This window comes from Solanum tuberosum, unplaced genomic scaffold, assembly GCF_000226075.1.
Source record: "Solanum tuberosum cultivar DM 1-3 516 R44 unplaced genomic scaffold, SolTub_3.0 scf00152, whole genome shotgun sequence".
NCBI classification, from domain to species: domain Eukaryota; kingdom Viridiplantae; phylum Streptophyta; class Magnoliopsida; order Solanales; family Solanaceae; genus Solanum; species Solanum tuberosum.
Genome location: NW_006239078.1, coordinates 1,121,305 through 1,142,896, shown reverse-complemented (window position 1 = coordinate 1,142,896; position 21,592 = coordinate 1,121,305). Strand labels below are relative to the sequence as shown.

Genomic DNA, 21,592 nt, shown 5'->3' with positions numbered 1-21,592 from the left:
AATTGTGCAACACAAAAAAACTATCACAGACATTAAAGATTGTTATTCCAAACATATACTAGTTAATTAGTTAATATATTTATAGTTTGCCTTAATTACAATTCGCGACCTACTTTTAGCTATAATTACGCGGCTCAGCTTTTTAGTTTTGTATAATTCGCACGTTTGTATAATTGGGAATTTGTATAATATAATTTGTATAACTGTTTACGCTTCTGATGTTTGTAATTGTATAAATTCATTATTTCGAGTTTATAATCAATCAGAAAATGAACCGGTGTGAAGTTATACAAATGTACTGCGAATTATACAAATCCGCGAATTATACAAACGAGACAGCTCAAACTGTAGCTACAACCCGTAAATATGCAATAAATAGCTATGGAGCATAATTAAGTTTATTATAGTGACTATTTGCGAAAGTTCCCAAAATAATATTATAATCTCTGAATAATTAATCTTGAAATAAATTATTTCGTAATTTTATCTCAACCAAACATAGAATGAACTTATTCCAAAAATTAATTATCTCTCATACTTTTTGTGTAAAATATTTTACAATTTGAACAGGTATTTCTGCTCCTATTCGAAGCGCATGATTTTCAGTTCCAGAAAATTTTCATCAGCCCAGTAAGTATATATATATACTAAAAACTCCAAATTAGATGAATTTTTTTAAGCAAATGGTGTTTATGCAGGTTTTAACTTTGATAATCTGATAAAATTTGCGATTTGTTTAATAATTGGCTTTGTTTTGATGCCTTTTATGGTGTATTTGATGTGGGCAATCACTGTAACTGTTTGTTATTGCTGCTTTCACTTTTCCCATTTTCTACTGTGGTGTATAGAACCCCATGATTTTCAATTGCAGAAGTTTTTAGTATAATTATTGTTCTTATATTGTTTTTTCATTACCAACTTGATGTAAAGTTGGAGCTAGGGTTTGAAGGTTATGGGTTCAGGATTCTAGTTTTTTTTTTTTATGACCGTGGTGTCTGGGTCAGCTTTCACGCAGCTTGACTAATTCCACGGATAGGTGCCAGTATCAGGTACTAGGTAACTTTGCTCACCAAGATTAGGACAGATAAGAAGAATTACCTAGTGTTTTTTGTCTCCGCGGGAGGGTTTGGGATTCTAGTTCTTTTAAGTTAGTGAGTTCTATATTAATAATTTGTACATATTCAATAGATTTCTTAAGAAAGTTTGGACTAAAGCTATTGGGTTCGGGTTGACGTGTAAGTTATACCCTAGATCTTTCCCTGATTGCTGAAATAGGTGATTGGGATTAGTGCTGATTCCTAACATATTATGGCAGTACTAAAAAACTCTCAAGCTGAAATCTTTAAGCTGATTTTTTATATGTAAGTTTCAACCTCTGATGCTCTGATAAATTTTACTTGTTTTTAATAATTGGCATTTTTTCCTTTTTCTGGTGTATTTGATTTGCAGCAGATAAATACATTGGTTGTATAAGTGTGTGATTCTGATGGGGCATCATGAGACGAATTCTTCCAGTAGTAGGGACAGGTCTCCCTCTAAACAGAGGCACAGGCATCGGTCTAAGGAGAGGGTTTTGGATAGAGAATTGTCATCTGAAAAAAGAGAACGAAGGTCAGGAAGAGATGTAATTGAGCATAGGTCTCCTAGGCAAAGACATGATTACTCCTATTCGGCTTCAGATCATCAAAGAATGGCTCATCACAGACCCAGTTCAAATTTTAGTGTTGACACAGAAAGACAAAATGAGGTGCTTCATTATGAATAATACCTTTTCACAGTGGAGTATTATTTTTTTTTAACTTGCTGTTTCCTATTATGCTATCGGACAATATTAGAGAATTGTTAATAGATTGATTAGACTAAAGTTTGGCATAGGCTGCCATATCGTGGAGTTTGAGAATTGAAGATCTAAGGCGTTGAATAATTAAGTAGAAGATGGAAATTGTAAGAAGCTGATTATTAAGAAAATTAAGTGCGTTGAAAGAAGATAACAGTATGAATCTCATTTATATTATTTGAGACAACCTAATTGAACTTGGCCTCAGACACACCCAAAAAGAAGATGGTCTTTGGGGATGACATCTGCAAATAGATAACAAGCATTAGGAAGGAATTGACGGATGTTGGAGCTTGCGTTGCCTTGAAATTGCTACCTTGCAAACAAGAGAATATAAGAAACTTGACTAATGTGTCGGTGAGAGTGCTAGAAGAAAGTGAAAACTGGATATCTCTAAAATCTGAAAGAGGAGTCAGATGAGAACGATGGGGGAAGGAATAGTAGACAGCGATTTACAACGGTGAAATAAGATAGAAAGTTATAATACCTTAGTAAGTGATTGAATAGCCATCTTTTCTTTTTTTAAATTGTTGAATGTCCCATCTTTTCTTGAACCTTGTAACCAACAGTTGTTCGCTTCCTTTGCTTGTTCTTGAAGTCATAAAAATGAAACGGATGTCGGAATCCTAGCATATTGTTCTTTCAATTTTAGCTGGAAAATGTTGTACTTCCAAAAGCGTTTTGTATATTTTTCCTCTTTCACGCTGGAAAAATAACCTAATTACTATTCCATCTTTATCTCAGGTGTTCGACCCAACTGATTCTGAAAACCGGTAAACCTCTGATGGAGCTTTGGTTCTTTAAGTCTTCTTGTCAGCACATGTCCATAAACTTCCTTTCCTTTTTCATACCTAGTCATCAGGCTGAGAATCAGGAAATCTCTTTGGCAAGAATAAATGAAGCATGATCATACTTAGAATATGGCATGAAGTTATCAAGGTTTTTTGTCTCTTCAGTAGAGGGATAGCTCCAATTAGCTGAAAGCAGTACCTTAATTTCATTGACTGCCAAATCTAATGATAGGCAGCTTTTACATCTTCTTTCAGATATTTGCCTTTCATTGAACAACCACCTATTTCTTAACCTGAGAAGAAGGAAATTGCAACAACTCCATTGCAGTTATTATCTCAAGGAAGCGTATCTGTCGAGTTTCTGTTGTGACTATTTCTAATGCATAAATTCTTCCATTATTGCTGATCCTCTACTGTATCATTATGTTATGATGAACAAAGGAGCACATGTTCCTTCAAATAAGAAAAGAAAGGAAAGTGCAACAGAGTAGACCTGTAGTCATGCAAAATAGGCAGGTTTTATCTTTCTATGCAATGCCCATAACTATAAGTGATGACATCTCTTGGAGACTGCTTACTGTTCTCTGGATGCCTGAGTGGATTATCAATTGTTTTCAAACTTATTCAGTGTGTGTGAGAATGGCTACATCTACCTTTTGAATGTGCAACAAGTATCCCTTTTTTTTATCAGCATATATGAGCACCTTTACCAATTTTTTGAGTCACTCATTACTTGCCTAAGCAGGAAGGACAGCGATGTTAGCATGGCTAAAACGAAGGCAGATGAAAAGGACCTGGAAGCTAAAGAGGAGGTATAATGATTTTACCATTGTTATGATGCTTATTTTCAATAAAGTCTTACCCTTCTGTTGGGTCTAGAAAGTTGCAGCACAGTTTGATTTCTTTTTGCCATTTCAGCTGTTTAGATTTTTAAATTTAGCTTTCTGCGAGGTGGATTATATGCTCCTATGTTGTCCCTAAACTTCATATACTAAGTTGCTTAAATCACTGTTATGCAGCAAATGGCATTGTTAGAGATGTCCGGAGATCTTACTACAGAATCTAAACAACTCACAGGTAGTAACTGCATTTCCTTTTAGCTTCATATTCCAAAGAATTCTTCACTTTCCTCAGGGTTTCCTATTCTTGTACAGTTCTCTTTCTTAAATAAAAAAAGTTGCGTCTATATACACATTTTGTATACTTATGCACACAGACACAGTAACACACATATCTATCTATATATATATATATTTATTTATTTGTTTCTTTTGGGAGGGCTAGGAAGAGGAAACTGAGTTGCAAAGTCCAAGAACCTATCACTGACAGAGAATTATAAATTACTATTCATTTCTTTAGAAAATTTCTGAAATGCTTAATTCTCAAATACTGTCCCATAAGAATCTTGGCCAAAAAAGGAAGTAAATAAATTTGTAAGAAAGTATTCATTTTTATTTTGTAAAAGCATTAGGAGGCAGGGGATACTAAATATTTTTTGTGATTTTTTTTTTTTTTTTTGGGATATTGCCCCATAGGTTCATGTTTGTTCTAACGATCAGAGATATTTTGCTTAGATATCATGAGACTACGGTCTTTCGTTGTGGCTTTGCCCATCACTTCTTTTAGATCATCATATTTTACTTTCTTTTATGTTCTTAACAAGTTTCAACTATAAGAAAGGAGATCAATTTTGATGAAGAAAAGATGTTTATAGGAGGCCAGTTCTAGTGAGCGGTCTATGTTTGGCTGCACATACCTATTCGACACCCAATAGTTGCTTAACCGAAGCTTGAACTAATGTCAATATTTCTTTCTATTTTTTTTTGTTTCAGGAGGTTTCCGAGATGGATTAGTACACTTCCCTAGTCCATCGTGAAATGAATTCGCATGAGAAATCTCTTTTTCTCTGTTCAATATATATATATATATATATATATATTAACTCCCCTCTCTCCCACACAAACATATGTGTGCGTGCACAGAACCAAATGGTTTCTCTGTACTTGTGATGGGCATAATACAAGCCATATGATAAAGCTACCTGGGTTATATTCTGTTTGATGCTTGGAAGATATTAGGTGAGAATTACGAGGGTGAAGTACAGAGGGAGTACTAGGTAGAGTAGAGGTGTATGGACTTTTTCTGCTCTCTCTTAGCTCCCATAGTAACTTATAGAAGTTTCTAGATGGACTTGCATTCTCTAGTTTTTGTCCATGCTGGTGTATGCCTATTGACTCTTATAGGATATTGGCTGATCCAAACATATCTTTACCAGCAGAGGGAAGAAAGGAGGAAACCAACATTTCACTGGAATATAGTAGCGACATGAAGAAGGCAAGACTCCATTCAACACTGGTTGCTCTCCTCAACGATCCTGTGCTTGCTGATATACCAAAAAACCCAACTCTGACGGATGTGGACACCCTTATCAGCTTGGAACTTGGGAGTGCCATGCGTATCTCTGTCCTCAAATTGGATGGCAGCTCCTTTGGTACTTACGTCTCAGTGTTCTTAGTTGCAAACTTCGTTCCTGGTTTTAATGAACAAGAATAAACAATTACATCCATTAATTTTCTTCCTTTCAATGAAGATGTGACAGTGATGAATTCCGCAACAGTTAAAGACTTGAAACAAGCTGTTCGGAAAAGGATTGATGACACCGAGCAATCTAAGATGGGGCATCGGCACATCTCTTGGTATGTTGCTTGAAATGCTACAGGACTATTGTGACTTTGTGCTCTTAGAGTTAGCTCATGGTTTCCTTTCATCATAGCCTTCTTTTGGATACGTGAGAATTTTAACTCTTCGTAACCGAAAAGTGAAATGTTGAAACTCGAAAGCCAAAATATAATTGTTGGCACTTACTGTAAGAGGGTAAATATGTTCAGTTGTCAGAAGCAAAAAGAAGAGTGTAAAAGTTGAAACAGCAATAGATTAAGGGAGAGGTCGAAATTTGCTAAATCAGCAATTTGTCAGGAAGATTAGATTGAAGGTAGCCTCAGAAATCAGAATGATGATATGGTGCTGCTCAAAAAATGAATTTGTTGGCACACGAAAAATGTCATTGCATCTCTTTAACTCACTTGACATTCAAGTGTATGCTAGCCAAAACTTTGATTGAACTTTTAGTCTGTATAAGTTAAACTATAGTTTTAACAATAATTACCTTGAGTCTAATGGTTGGCATGGAGTCTTCGGGTAGCACCACTAGATCTTGTACAAGGTGGTCACTTGAACTATAGCTTGATGATACTCATATTGAGCTTGTAAACTGCTATCATTTATTCTCTTCCCGCTTTTGTTAGCTTGAATGTGTATTTCTGTTGATATGCAGGAGGCATGTCTGGTCAAATTTTTGCCTTTTATTCCACAATGAGAAGTTACTAGATGATACTGCTAAACTTCAGGACTACGGCATTAGGAACAATGCTCAGGTACTTTACTTTGATGCTCACATTCATATCGCTATTGCATTACCAAAGTAGTCTGTTGCCGCCAGGGATTTGGTCTAGTAGTAAGAGAACGTCGTGCGATGTATGGGGTAGGCACATATTACAGGCTTGAACCCTGCTTCAGATCAATGCCTTGTATTTGAGTGGAGAAGGATAGAGGGACATGTCCATTATCTACTGGTTTTGTATGATATGCCACTGACCCTCGGGGATTTCTTCGTGATCAAAGGGAATACATATTTTAGTAGTCTGATCATAACATCCAGCTTAATATTCTTAAATGATCAAGTTGAAGAAATAACTCTTTATTGAAAACTACAGTTTAGTATAAAACCTAAAAGAGGAACTAGATTACTCATTTTCTTAAAGAGATGTTGAATTTTGAGGGTTTTATTGCTTGTCCTGCAGATCATTGTGATTTCTTGTGCTGTAGATTGATTGTAGCAGTTGGCCTTTTGTTCTATATATTGTACTGACTTTATATTTGAGTTTCGTAATTCCTGATATATTCTATGTTTAAGGGTCTTCCTTTTCTGTCTTCAAAAGTAGTACAAGATCATATCAAATGGTTAGACTGGAGATGTGGCTCTTCCTCCAAAAGAGCATTATGTTAAACTTTTTGAATATAGGCTTTCTTAAGTAGTTGAAAGTTGGAACTCCGTTTTATGTTGGGCAACTGTAAGGTCTCATATGATTCTTGACCTTTTCTCGTCTAACTCAAGAAGTTTGGCAGGTGCAATTCATTCCCTATGTTATCTCGAGGGCCTTTAAGAGGCATTCAAAGAGGAGAAAACATAGATTCTTTCATGGACTAAGCAAAAAGGGTCGTACAACAGACTGAATCAGGGATTATATTGCTGCATACATAAACTACAGAACCATGGTTGTAATAGCAAATGTGTTGCAAAGTTGAGGATGAGAAAACCAAGCCTAGGCGCCTTTTGCTTTCCCTATCACATTATGTTAAATACTCAACTACCTAGCTTCGAGTTGAGCTTAATGTAGTGAAATGGCTAACATACATTCATATAGCCAATCTCTACTCGTTGGTGTTGAGGTGTATTTGTTGCCATTGTTCAACTGTCTAGTTTTTTACTTATAGCTAGGAGAACTACCCAAGAAAGGGTTTGGGAGTTGATGTAACACTTTAACAGAAAGTTACTTTTTTCCAAACTTGGCCTTAACTATTGTAAACATCTATATGAACAAATCATTAGATCTAAATAAATGTATAATCAGTGTCTATTTGATCATCAACTTAGTACTAGAAGGGATAAAACTTTGTACACCTCACTCACTCACAGAATTACACTACCCTCCCTACACCTCACTCGTAGAATTACACTGATATGCTGTTCTCTTATAGTTCAAAACCTCATAAAACTTGAGACCCAGATGTTTGAAATTTGATATTAAAACGACACAACTTTAAAAACTCTGTGAACTTCGATTATTCAGTTAAAAAGGGCTAGTTGTATGTTTGCCCTAAGAATGATGTTCTTAATGGGACAATTCTGGATCTCTTCTCTCCAGGTCAGTTCATCGAGTTTCAGGGCACAAGTTATGATGACAACTTGCAGAATAATCGAACTCTCTATGGTATCGGAAACCTAAATAAATATTAAAAGCATATAATTTTCTTTATTACGAAAATAAAGAAGTGAAAATTAGAACAGAAGCATGGCCACATATTATACAGGATATTTACATATAAATAAGATCTACATTGTACAACAGAGTGCAACACACACCTGTGTCAAATGATCTACTCTGCCAGCCAAGTAAAAACCTAACTACATGACCATCAAAACATGACTGTAAAGAATGAACTATAGCAAGAGTAGACCACAAACTGACCCAATTGACTAACTACTAGAAATACATATTTCTGTTTACCAACTTTTTCATGTTATATCCTTCCCTACCAAACATATCAGATTCAAAAGTCCGATTTCATAAGCTTCATTCCAGGCCTTATTGTGACATCGTCAAAGGGTATCACTTGCTCTACATGAAGGTAATCTCTTGTTTTAAGAACCTGCAATAAACACACACAGAGACACAGCTGCTGATTTAAGTTCCATTTGCACTAAACAAGGGGAAAAGATAGCAACGAGAATGAAAAATTATAGCAGGCGTTACACATACCAAAGTTTCAAAAAACATCCTTGATGCCTCCTTTCGTGTTTTACCAACTAATAAACTTTCCATGGAGAGAGACGTTCTCCCCCGCTCAGATTCTTTAATAAACAAGGTTTGGAGGTACTTGGAAACAGCCCTGTGTATACAAACATCAATGTGGAACTCTGGGTGAACTTTTTGTTCATAAACAATAACATCATAAAGATCAGACAACAGTAGAATAAATAGCAGAGCCTGTCTATAGGTAAAACGAAAGGAGATTAAAGCCTTCGGACTAATATCCCTGTTGTAAACTTCGAGCAAGTATGTATCCCATTTTATCCATTTTATCATTTGAAGTTTTAAAAAAATTTAACCTAACTTTCTTAATAAATTCTGGGCTTACACTATGGAACTCATCTACCAACCCTCTTATACCATCCATTCTCACGGTAGGAGGGAAATAAGTTTCTTTAGACAGCCGTACCTTACTCCAACCACAAACTACTTTCTTGGAGAAGATTCTTCGATTTATGTTAAAGTGCAGCAGTAAGTTGCTGTATTCAGTAGGTATGATCCTTTCAATTTTCAAACGGAACGATTTTCTATTTTTCTTCGCTTATCTATCCTGCAGTTAACCACTCTTTCCAGTCTAAAGCATCAAGGATGCATTTTACACCAACGAAGTTTCTTTTATTGCTGTATTCATATCTTCATCTTCTTCAACTTATGTATTATAATAAAAATAAACTCCAGCAGTTCAAATATGATTTTTAAAAAAATATACTTTTTAAAATGTAATAATTGTATTTATAAACAGCACAAAGTTTGCGATGGAATTACAGTATAGTGAGCAAAACACCAAAAAGCTAAGTTGCATGGACTCTTCACTTTTGATGCTGCACCCGTGTCGGATTCTCCAAAAGTACACTAATTTTGGAGAATCTGACATGCACCCGCTGATATTTTTAAAGAGTCTGAGCAACATAGCCAAAGTATGGCCCTCTTCTAATCCTAGAGAGCCTCTACGAGTTCTAGCAATGCCTCAGCCTCTACGATAAAAATTGACTGTAGAAATCCCTTTTCAACATGACAGCGTTGTTTGTTGTAGACAAAGGGTGGGTGTAACTAAAAAGAATGATGGGCCATTTTGGACCATCTGAAGGACATTATACCTCGAAAGTAAGAATTGAGAAATGAATTAGCTCGACTAGACGAGATGGTTGCTCAAGTGGTAAGCACCCTCCATCTCCAACCTTGAGGTTGTGGGTTCGAGTCACCAAAGGAGCAAGGTGGTAGCTCCAGGGGAGGAAGAAAAGAAAATTAGCTTGACTAGAGGAGACCCCTCCTAGCTCTTAATTTGTTTTTTAGGCACCATTTCCACAGGTTAAAGAACATATGGTTAACCAGATGGAAAACTACTGCTTCAGTTCCTATATTCAGCCTAAGTCGGACCTTTTCCTTCTGCTACTTGTCAGTCCAAAGATTAGGACTTGGTTTTTGAACTGATGGGATTTCCCAAACGGTAATGAAGCTTGCCATTCTGTTTAGTTGGCTGAATCCGACCCTGGGCCTGCCCTTTTGCTATCTTTTTCATTATGCTGGTTCGATTTCAACCACTGTTCATGAGACCACACTTTAACAACGGACTATCTTAATATGCAAAAGCTGTTGGTCAGCAGAAAAGATTATCTGAACCTCTCTGTAGGCACTAAAAGAAGAGGAGTAGCTGAATCAGAGAAGGAAGGCAAGTAAATGTCTATAGTTGTCAGGAAAAAGAAAAGACGAGATGCACAATTTAAACATAAAAGAACAATCACAGAATTTGGTCAAAGTATATAGCGAGAAGCAGGAATCTAAAGAGGTCCTTCCAGAAACATATTTCTATTGTGAAATTTGAGCTTAGTCTGTTACTCTGATAATTTTGTACTTTTACCCTCGTTAGATTAAATGACAGAAACCAATGTATGAACCACCCCATAAAACACTGAACCACAGGAAAAAAGCAGACAGGCGAGGGCAAACTTGTCTAAAAATGACACGCAGCTTGCGCAGCCCTAGACTTATAATAGCAGAATAATAGGAAATGAAGGACAAGTTGCACACCTAGTACGAGAGGACCATCCAATGTTCTCAGTGATACGGGGGACATCAGCAGCAGGTACATAATCATCAGCTGCTTCAGCTTCTTCATCATCATCGTCATCGAAGTTCAGAAACCCTAGATACCAAAAATAATGTTACACCAAAGCTACAAGACCTTAGAGAAAACTTACAAAAACATCCAAAGAAACTACATTACCAACGTTGCCACATAGCTGAAATGGTTTGACCATTTTGTAATAGAGGTAATAGTAATCTTAGATGAAATATGGAGTTAAATCTCTCATATCCCACAAATACGATACACTGTATATTGCTCTTATAAAAGTTTTCCGGGCCAAGACACTGGTCTTCACACATTTTCTCAAACTCTTCAACTTGTGTCTGATTTCCTCACACATCAAATCAGACAGGTACAAAGAGAAAGGTCACAATTCACAACATTTGTCCATGATTATTTTGAGGAGAGACCTTGCGAAACCATTTTACAACAAATAACATCAAATTGAATGCAAATTTTGCAAGCCATTATCAAATTTAATCAACATCGGAAAATTCAGATGCAAGGTTCTGAAACAAGGACAGATAATCCATCTTAATCAAACATGCCTAATGTTACTGCAAATTTGAAAATATTCTCATCCCATTCAACTTTGAAATTATTTGTTTTTTCTTTCTTTTGAGGCAATTGGAAGTTTTCAAGTTTTGGTTGCAGATGAAGGAAAACAAACCTGTATCATTTCCAGCGGCTGAATAATCTAGATCCTGCCAAAAAAAAACAAATGAGGAAAGCACAAATCAGCAGAGCACATATCAAAGTAAATCTCTCATTAAGGCAAAGAAAAGGACCGTCATTTCAAGCCCATTTTAACAAAAGCAATCAGCTGATAAAGAATCTAGTAGTTTGGGGGAACAGAATAGTGCAAGACAGAAGGTAACCTCCAGTGTACATGTTCATCTACATGAAATCAAGATTTGTGCTCGTACTTATTGCTACTTGCTAGAATTTTTTAGATAAAGATTATCCAATCAGGTCTTACTACGTTGAGATCTGACACTATTGGTAACAATCTAGAGGTAATTTTTTTCTTTTCTTTCTTCCCCTTTCTCTGAGTTCCAAAGAACCACCCATACTGAACAAAGAGCAACATAGAGGTCAAGAAGCAACAAGGAAGCAACCTTGTCAAGACCAGGAGAAGATATATGTACTTCAACTTTGATAAAAGAGAGGTACTTAATTATTGACAAAGCAATTGTCTGCAATTTCTATCCAACACATCATAAAAAGAAAAATAAGATTGTCATGTATAATACATGAAAGAGAGAGAGAGAGAGTACTGAAACTCCAGAAGACCAGCACTCGAAACTAAGCTAAGCTAGCACACTTACATTTAGGTCCCCCAGATTGCCATCCGTGAGATCTGCGCCCATCATATTGTAAGAGAAATCTTCTTGTTTACATGGATAGTCTCCGGCTCCTATGGGATCATCCAGCAAATGCATATTTGTTTCATCATATGAAGCATCTGTGGTAGGTTGTTCAGTGCCTATAACGTTATCAGCAAAGCTCTGGTTGAAATCATCAGCTACTATATCTTCTACATTAGTTGCAATTTCAACTGTAGCACTGTCTTGGGCAGCCTCCAATAGATCTGCATCTTCTACCATATTTTCAATTCCAGTTTCAGCTTCAGAAATAAAGTAGTTACTTTCTGGCCAGTCACTACTAACTACAAGGTTTTCATCGTTCAAGTTTTCCCGAGACTTATCAGCTTGAGCAGCCGGTGCACGATTGGGAGATCCATATGATACTTCGGGTAAAATAAAAGCAGCTTCCCTTCCAGACTCATTAAATAGATCTGTCAGAGGTAGACCTGCTATGATATCACCATCGCCACCTAATCCACCACTTTTAGAACATGCCAATAATTCTTTGGCGGCAGAGGCAGTATCTGCTGCATCAGCACCAGAAAGGTAAGTTACCTGAGGTCCTATTTCTGCTGTATTATCTGAAGGTTCAAGATGAAAGCCATTGGCCGCTGCTACATCAGTGACAGTATCTGGCCGCAATTGAGAGGCGTCACTATTTAAACACTGGTCATGCTCATCAACTTCCTTGTTCTCAGTTGGAATAGTGGCCTCAACATCTCCTAATATGCTATCATCTCTAGCTACAAACCGTTCATCGCTTCCTTCCTTTCCACTTTCTCTTTCAACATGTGATTCATTGAACACCGTCGCTTGTTGTTCCTCCAAATTTGTGATGGGGTTTTCAGCATACTCAGCAGTTAGCTGTTGACGTTGTTCCTCAAAATTTGAGATGGGTTTTTCAGCACACTCAACACTTGGCTGTTGACGTTGTTCCCCCAAATTTGAGATGGAATTTTCAGCATACTCAGCAGTTATCTGGGGTTTGACCGCCATCTCAGCATGAGAACAGCTAACATCACTAGAAGAAGAAACCTTGACTGTACTCAAGTCAAATGTTTGCTTATGTAAAGAAGACAATTCCACCGACAAACCTGAATCAGTATCAAATTCAGTCAATATGAAGAGCTAGCAAAGGCCATTGGTGTTATGCAGCACCAAGAACAAAGTTAAGAAGCAGACAATAAATGTGCTTCTCCTAACATGAAACAATTAGCAAAAGAACTTAAAAACTTAAAAGCATGTGCTTGTATTCTTAGGGTGACATTAGAACAAACTATATGGCAGCACTTGGCATAGAGTCTAAGTAAACATATTTCCCAAACACATCAGCTTATTAGTTCCAAGGCATACATCCAAGTAGAAAGATGTTAAACCAATCAATAAAACAAATATCCAAGACACTTGAAGTGTAGCTAGCTCATATAAGCACTCATATAAGCACTTATTATGGATTAAACATACACAAAATGTGATCACCTTTTATAATATCCACAACAAAAACAATTGCATGATTCAACAAGAAGAAGACAATCAAATAGCAAAAATGTAGACTTGCATCCTGAACCCACCAGTTAATACTGCTGCTCTGAAAATTTCATCTTCCAACAACTGTTTCTGGATCGCTGAGATTTCAGCATGTGTGCAAGGAGCTTTCTTCCTTACGCGACGTATGTCCTCAGCATGTATCAACTGTTGTCTTATCATACTATCACAAATGCAAATATGTTTTATCAGATATTTAAAGAATGAGGTGAGAGAAGCTATTTAAACACATAAAAAGATTTTTCAGATTATCAGGAAAAAGCATTTCACTGGGAAATAAGGCAGAAATGACAACACAAAAGCTAACTATTTGGGAAAGGGAACCTAACTGAATTGGCAATAATTCAGACCCACATCAATTCACTACTAGACAGCACATATTAGAATAGCCCACTAGAAAGGTCAGCTATTGCATGTCAACAAGAAGCGGAAACAAACAAAATACAGTCAGTTCTCTCTCTCTCTCTTTTACTTCCGACTATTCCTCAGTGCACCTACATCCCCCCACTATTACAGGCACCAGATAACTCTGCCACCAATACGTAGGCATAGATGGGAAGAGATCACTTAGCTTTTGGCCTCTGCTGGGATTTGAACCCTGGTAATCCCATGGTCTTTTTTCCATTTCATCGACCACTAAACCACTACCTTGGTTGCACAAACGGAAATGATAGAAAAATGAGTTGAGAGGTATCTGTGATCCAACCAAGAACCAACTTATTTTTTAGAGGATCTGTTCACGGTCATTACGAAGTCTAAGGTTGTTTTATCTGTCAACAATATCATATTTTCCAACACCTTGATCAAGTATAACATGAGAAACAGAGTGGCTGAACTAGAAATCATGATAACAGTAGTCAGAATGCTGAAGCATTAAGGAATAAAGTATCCAAAATAACAAGGGTTGTGTTCGAATTAGACTGGGAAAAACATAAAGCAACAAGACGAGGAAACCAACACAAATTTGCAACATCAAAACAAAGCCTATAAAGAGACAGGCCTTTGACCATTGGATCAGCGTAAAACCAGCACCTAAACTCTGGCACACAATAAGTAATTCAGTAGAGCAACAGCAGCTAATTCAAGACTATAGTGCAAATAGTATTTAAAATAGACAAAAGACGCAGTGCCAAGAAAATACTAGTTTCGATTCTCAGTCTGATTGCTGATATGGATACATTTATAATTCTATACTCTGCAATAGATTGTTAAAAGCCAAAGATACATTTTTTATGCCTTTCATGTGGTTTAATCTGCTATATTTTGACAACAGAAATGAAATATAAATCATCCGGCTTAGTGATCTAAACTAGTAAAAGCACAAGACGCATTTGCATGAACAGAAACAAAAATACACGACAGAACATACTCTCCGTGCAAAACCATGATATCATCCATAAGAACCTTCCTTTTACTGGCAGTCATCCGAGCAGCAGATCGAGCACGCTTGCTTGATGTAATCTCAGAAGGTCGAGGAGTAGCCTTTAGCTTTAGCGCTGAAGATCTTCTTCCAACTGAAATAAGAATGACGATTGTTCCAACAAATAAGGTCTAAACTCAAGAAAAAAGTTAAAAGAAAAATGTTAATTTCCCCTCACCCCTGTTATGTAATAATTAACTGAGTTCAAAGATTTACAAGGTTACTTTGACAGACACATTATAACATTATACTAAGCAGAATTGTGGCGAATAATTAGGAAAGTGGAAATGTTTCACATAAGTCAGAAAAGAGGATATATGTCATATTCTAAAGAAGAAAGAATTTTTCATTAAGATAAAAAGGGTCACCCTTCCCTTCTATGAAGTAACTCCAATGTACCTAGTATAGAAGAAAGCAAATCATCATCATCGGGAATAAATCCTCCAGACTTTTTGGAACGGACCATCCTTGAAGATTCAGCTGAGTTGAAACTCTGCTCTGTTAGTGTGCTCTCAGTGTAACTGCGCTTCTTTCCTGAAATGAATTTGTCACCAGCATCAGCCTCATTGAACCCCGCCAAGTAATCTGGTGTAGCCTCCGGGAAAATACTCTGAGGTAAATCAACAAGCCCTCCTGACATTGATAGAATCTTTTCAGGAGCTGGCAAGGTAGAGGCAGCTGAACTGCTCATAAACTCCATGTGGCGATCTTCTGGAACAACATTATCTGCTTGATCAGTTGATTTGTCAGTATCTTTCTGAATGTCTTCACGTGGAACAGGTTCTTTGACGAGACTTTCTTTTGAGATTTGTTCTGAATAACCTGCTGCATGGCATGTTTCAACTGGAAGTGTTAAGAGTACATTCACAAACAATATTACAATATAGCACACAGATTTATCCCCAACAAACCTAAAACACTACACAAATACCTGAAGCATGTAATTCGCCCTCCTTAGAAGTTTCTGGCAGGTGGAAACCAGAAAAATTAGATGGTGGCTCGTTATTAACAGCATGCTCACAACTAGACTTCGATGCATCAAGCTGAGCAGAAGCATTACATCGACTCAGAAAATGAACCTGGGCACCAGGGTCTTCATTAAAAATACTTTGTTCCAGACAATCAGCAGTCTTCGGTGTTTCAAAGCAAGTTATATCTTGAGATTCACCAGCATCCAAGGTTCCTGGAATTGCAATGTTATTTGAGACTGCCTTAGGTGATCTCTGATTACTCGGTGAAATATCTTCAGGAACTGGCTGGCAGATGCTACTTAAAGCAGAAACATCATAGTTAACATTTGTGGAACTAATTCCATTTGGAAGTGAAGGCTCGTCGGGGAAGCCACCAGGGGTAGATACGTCAACCTTGTCCATGTCAGAAAGCATACACTGCAAGCTCCTCTCATTTGTTTGACCATCAGATGCAGCAACAATCGCATCCGCACATTCTAGTACAGATGATTTTGCATTAACCTGATGAACAGCAGCAGAGGATGGTCCAGATGCTACAGTGGGATCACTTGATGACACAAGATCCACTGCAACTCCACTTGGAGGCAGCTGACCATCTGGCACCAGTTGTTTGTCACACATGTTACCTAAATGGTAACCATTCTCCTCAGCAGCCCCAGAGTGAACAGTATCAGCATTCGAGACATCAGTTAATGCCTGATTTTCTAGAAGTCCACTCCCATTATTTGCGTTATTTTCACAAGAGAGATCCTCTGAATATCCTTTTACAGGCTGTTCACCATTCGAGCCAGCAGTTAATGCCTGATTTTCAAGAAGCTTACTTCCGTTATTCATGTTATTTTCACAAGAGAGATTCACTGAATTTGCTTTTACAGCATATTCCGTCACATGACGATCTTCCAGCCCTAGATGGTCCTCACATGCTGATATTTCCTGAACGTTAGACAAATTTGGTTCTTCCGCCAACCCAGGAGTACATGGAGCATGATCCATGAAATCAGCATCTCCATCAACTCCATCAAACTGCATGAAAGAAAAGACCTTGAATCATTCCAGCATAAGCAAGTTTAAGGTATATAAAACGAGTTGTCTGGCACAACCAACAATAAATAGTCAATAACCAGCTATTTTGTAGGGAATAAAGGACAGATCGGCTAGTTACCATGCTCTCGGAATTTGCAGCCATCCCTTCATGGTGTTCTTCTTGTTTGATTGGTGTCATTGGTTCAACAGATGCTTGAGGATCAGCACTAGAATCAGCAAAGTTGTGTCAGATATTCATAACAATAAACTGTGCAATAGTATAGAATTGCAGTCTAATGGATTGACAATCAAAACACCTATTATAGATATTTGACCTGCCCCAACACAATCCCAAGATCAAGAGACTCAAAGAAAACGAATATCAAGGTGCAATTGTTTGACTCATTTCACACCATGAATCCAACCTGACTTATTAGTCCTGGCATTCACTAGCCTATTTAGCATTAGATCTCCAACATAACTCAATAACCCACCCATACAAAGCATAAGCATAACATTAACGGAAAAGTCAGAAATTAAAAGAACCATCACTTAAATATTTATGTATATGTATATATATGTTTTAGTTTTGTATAGCTAGATCCATATAGCTTCTTACATTTAAAAGCCCCCAATCAACCAACCAAAAATAAAAAGCTTTAACCACAAAACAGGAAAAGAAGTAGACCACAACAACATTTTAAATAAGATGAATCTCATAAGAACTTATGACTGGTAACATTCTGCATGGGAATAAGGGAATATTGTAAGAGGCAGTGAGTAATATGAGGTCAACCTCCCACTAGCATCTCCAACAGCAGCAACCTTGTCCAAAAATAATTCCTGTATGCAATTAGAAGTCCAAAAATCAGAAAGAAAATAGAAAAACGACATAACACTATAATACACATTTCTTTATCAAAGGACACTATAATACACATCCATGCAGACACCTATATAACCAGCAATATCTAGCCATATGAAATAGGTTATCTGCATCAATAAGGGACTATAGATAAACAACTTCCGAGCATAATTCATGTAGAAACATGCCATTAGAAACCATGAAGCATGAACATGATCCTAAAAAGAATTCTGTATATTTCTCATAAAGAAATAACTCCTTTTAAGGGTAAATGAAACAAACACGAAGCTAAGGGGTGAAGTAATAATATGATCTTACCTCATCAAGGTCTAAACCAGAAGTGTCACCATCCCCAAATCTCTCTGAGAAAAAATCACCATGCAAACATATGAGTAGCAGTGTCATAACAAATCTAGCAATTAGATATCCAAAGAATTAATTACCATCCAATCCAAACTTCGAAGTTGAGTAAATCACACCCTCCATGTTATCTTGTAGTGTGATCTGCTCCCTTGAACTAATATGATGGTCCACATAGTTACTGCAGAATTGACATTGACTTTAGTAGGAACAATAGAGGAATAGTGAGCCCTAAGTGGACTATAGCAACAACTTTTCACCAGAAAATAATCAATATTACAGGGCGAGAAGATAAGTACTCCTCTGTTTCTTACTGGATTTTGAGATGTTTTATTTGAGCCGAGGGTATATCGGAAACAGTCTCTTTACCTTAAAGGGGTAAGGTTGCATACACACCACCCTCCCCATACCCCACTTGTGAAATGACTAGGAATGCTGTTCTAGTTACTAAATGGACATTTTCTTTGACCATAGTTTTTTCAAATACTTTCTAGATATTTTGAATTGTTTTTCTTTTAAACTGGTGATATTGTATTTTGAATAGTTGACTATGTGACTTAAAGAGTACTTTTTATGTAGTATCTAAATATGTAAATTTATTTCAAAAAAGAAGTTGAAGATTCTCTGTCTGAATTCACACCGAATATTAGTAAGTTTGACCCTTGTACTCCGAGTCAAGCCAAACAAATTGTATCAGAAGGAGTACTTCAGGTATCCCTGCTATTTACTCCACAAGGAATTATTCCACCGCTATATCTCATTTAGCAGAGATTTGAGCAACTCCTTCAGCCAACAACCATATCATGTTGTATTCCCGTAAAATCAATGATATGCAGAAAGCTAACATTATAGTAAAGAGAAAAAAAGATAGATTGGAACCGACCCCTGAAAAATGTCATTGTCTGGCAATTCAAAATCGTCAAGTTCAAAAGTCTCTGGCAAGGTGATTGAGTGATATGGAGCCTTAGATTCTTCAGGTGGTAAATCCACAGCAGTGGAGCGAAAAGCTTGCTTGACTTTTAGCAAAGCCTCGCTGCAATCATCAAATAGGTAACCCACCTTTCGAGAATATATCCTCACAACTCCAAGCAGAAGATGGCTAGATAACCGCAATGCAATTGGTACATCAGGAAAAAGGATGGAGTCTGTTCAAAAAGAACAAGGCAAGTTAACAAAAGACAAAAAGAAGAATACATGGCTTTTTGATTGACCAACAAAAAGAAAAAATTGTATATAAACGAATAAGGCAGACACATAAGATGATATGCGAAAATACCCAGGAAGAGCCAGAAGTATTCAATGCACAACCAGACAACAATAGAATTTTGATTAAAAGACAGCATACTTGGTTCATAATCTAAACCAAAAGAGCCACCGCTATGACATTATCATCAAAGTACATAAAGTAGATATACAGGAGCAATGTGGCTCCTGTATGATATTATCATAAAACTACACAAATCCACCAACTATGACATTAGCATAAAACTACAGTAATGTATAGGAATTGAGTTTGAGTGTAATTTTCGGCCAATCTTTGTGCTCTGTTTATAAAACCCTTAACCTTTACCAAGAAAAAAACAGGTAATGTCATCAAAAAAAAACAATCAAGCTAGATTGGTCCAAAGGGCGGGTCACAGACGGATTTCTCGGTTATCAAAAAAAAAAAAAACAATACAAGCTAGATTGGTCCAAAGGGCGGGTCACAGACGGATTCTCGGTTATCAAAAAAAAAAAAAAAACAATACAAGCTAGATTGGTCCAAAGGGCGGATCACAGACGGATTTCTCGGTTATAAAAAAAAAAAAAAAAAAAAACAATCAAGCTATATTTGTCTTCCTTTGGCAATCTGCTGAAATTAAAAAATCTAGGCAGCTATATAATGCAGCAATCTATAACCCTAAATAGACAGTAATAGAAGAACCATCATGGTAGTGCTGAGAAGGTTCCCTGACCAGTGCATAGGATACCTAGTCATCTACATTTTTTTTCTTTTTTGAGAAAGGTATCATTACCTTTTCAGCTATAATAGTTACAGCTATCCTACTCCCCCCCCCCCAAGCGCTACAGCTTGTCAACCTACAAAAGATTTAGCCACCTCTTAGTGCCAATTCTTCTGTAGATAACTATCCAACAAGTATATGCAAACTATGACCTAGTCTCAAATTTAACCCATCCAAGGGGTGGTTTATACGGTAATTCGGTTCAGCTTTTAAGAATTAACTCAGTTCGGTCCGGTTTTATGCTCACCCCTACTTGAATGCTCAACTGGCAAGCACAACCAAACCCTCAATATATTACTTTTTTCTCCACTAAAGCTTCATCTTCTGGTATGAAGGCAAGTATGGGGAGTTAGACAGACACATCACCTAGTTGGGAAAATTTTGAATATAAAAGCTACATCATTGGTCAATTCAGCATTATTTTATCAGCATGAAAGTGGATTGGACTTATTATTTGGTAAAATCAATAGACTAGGAAAAATACCTGGGAACTAGAAAAGCATAGACAAATACCAAAAGGATAAAGTGGGACAAGAAATTAAACTCGTAAGTCTAGTCTGTGAGCACCTAGAGTGGAAGCTTATCAAAGCTTATCAAGAGACAAGAGATCTCTCTTAGATGAAGCACGAGAATACTACGAAATAATGCGGAATCAAATGAAGTCTGGGTTGAAGATTAACTGGAGGAAAAGCAATATTTTCCAGTGAAAGAGGTGCAACAAATTCAGTCTCTGGCAGATATTTTGAGGTGCAGGATAGAAGAGTTGCCCACAATTTATTTGGGAATGCCATTGGGTGCTAATCACAAAGCTGTGAATATATGGGATGGAATAATAGAGAAAACAGAAAAAAGACTAGCTCTTTGGAAATCACAATACCTTTCCCTGGGAGGTAGAGTTGTTTTGATCAATGCAGTCCTAGATTCTCTGCCAACATATGTAATGTCTTTATTTCCCATCCCCGGTGAGGTGGTGGAAATCTTAGACAAGTTGAGGAGGGATTTCTTATGGCAAGGAAGCAAGATTGAGAAAAGTTTCAACCTGGTAAAATGGAGCGCAGTTCAGCAAAGCAAGAGTTTTGGAGGTCTAGGAGTGAGGAACCTAAAGCTTCATAATAAGAGTTTACTTATCAAATGGCTATGGAGATTTACTCAAGAAAATCAGTCCTTGTGGAGGGAGATTATCCTTCATAAGTATGGTCCGGAGGGGTAGAGGTGCACTAATAAAGTGACTACTACATATGGGGTTTGGATTTAGAAATCTATCAGGAATCTATGGATACCTCTCAAGAGAAACACTTTAGTTAGAGTTGGGGGAGACAAGATGCTTTTTTGGGAAGAGGACTATAGTGGTCATGGCACACTTCACTCCCTTTTTCCTGGACTGTTCTCAATAAGCTTGAATACTGGATGCAGTATACAAGAAATGTGGTCCCCTCAAGGGTGGAACCTGACTTTCAGAAGACCCCTAAATGATTGGGAAATACCATGGGTAGTAGATTTTCTAAAACTAATGGGAAACTTCCTGGGCACTAATACAGATTCAGACAAACTCATTCGGAAGCACCACAATGATGGAATTTTCATTGTTAACAGAGTATACAAAAGGGGACTGAGTGTTGTTGTAGGCATGTCAACTGGACCTTGGAATACTAAATGGAAGAGTGTGGCTCCTA

General features: G+C 37.1%; 2 protein-coding genes across 6 annotated transcripts in view; one reads left to right on the top strand and one right to left on the bottom strand.

Annotated features, from left to right (window-relative positions):
- Nucleotides 1–552: 552 nt before the first annotated feature.
- LOC102602180 (U11/U12 small nuclear ribonucleoprotein 25 kDa protein) lies at nucleotides 553–7,280 on the top strand. Of its 4 annotated transcripts, none has more exons than XM_015311254.1 (9): nucleotides 553–630; nucleotides 1,450–1,747; nucleotides 2,582–2,610; nucleotides 3,374–3,440; nucleotides 3,648–3,705; nucleotides 4,907–5,119; nucleotides 5,219–5,324; nucleotides 5,963–6,062; nucleotides 6,814–7,280. In XM_015311254.1, exons 2-9 carry the CDS (start codon nucleotides 1,487–1,489, stop codon nucleotides 6,919–6,921), a joined length of 942 nt encoding a protein of 313 aa, XP_015166740.1. In that variant the 5' UTR covers nucleotides 553–630; nucleotides 1,450–1,486; the 3' UTR covers nucleotides 6,922–7,280. The 4 variants fall into 4 exon arrangements, with proteins under 4 accessions (XP_015166740.1, XP_006353251.1, XP_006353250.1 ...); XM_006353189.2 differs by having other exon boundaries at nucleotides 4,904–5,119; XM_006353188.2 differs by having other exon boundaries at nucleotides 556–630; nucleotides 1,453–1,747; nucleotides 4,904–5,119.
- Nucleotides 7,281–7,741: 461 nt separating this feature from the next.
- Nucleotides 7,742–21,592, bottom strand: part of LOC102601619 (sister chromatid cohesion 1 protein 4) — a 15,976-nt gene continuing 2,125 nt past the window's right edge. The window contains exons 2-15 of one of the 2 annotated variants that reach the window (XM_006353187.2): nucleotides 18,800–19,061; nucleotides 18,000–18,097; nucleotides 17,875–17,918; nucleotides 17,488–17,534; nucleotides 16,831–16,918; nucleotides 15,629–16,691; nucleotides 15,097–15,519; nucleotides 14,647–14,791; nucleotides 13,304–13,440; nucleotides 11,694–12,826; nucleotides 11,036–11,069; nucleotides 10,308–10,422; nucleotides 8,229–8,358; nucleotides 7,742–8,118 (exon numbers count right to left, since the gene is read on the bottom strand). In XM_006353187.2, coding sequence (XP_006353249.1) covers nucleotides 8,020–8,118; nucleotides 8,229–8,358; nucleotides 10,308–10,422; nucleotides 11,036–11,069; nucleotides 11,694–12,826; nucleotides 13,304–13,440; nucleotides 14,647–14,791; nucleotides 15,097–15,519; nucleotides 15,629–16,691; nucleotides 16,831–16,918; nucleotides 17,488–17,534; nucleotides 17,875–17,918; nucleotides 18,000–18,097; nucleotides 18,800–19,061 — 3,818 coding nt within the window. In that variant the 3' untranslated portion in view covers nucleotides 7,742–8,019. Of the gene's footprint in view, nucleotides 8,119–8,228; nucleotides 8,359–10,307; nucleotides 10,423–11,035; nucleotides 11,070–11,693; nucleotides 12,827–13,303; nucleotides 13,441–14,646; nucleotides 14,792–15,096; nucleotides 15,523–15,628; nucleotides 16,692–16,830; nucleotides 16,919–17,487; nucleotides 17,535–17,874; nucleotides 17,919–17,999; nucleotides 18,098–18,799; nucleotides 19,062–21,592 lie in introns of both variants that reach the window. The other variant, XM_006353186.2, reaches the window with a different exon arrangement.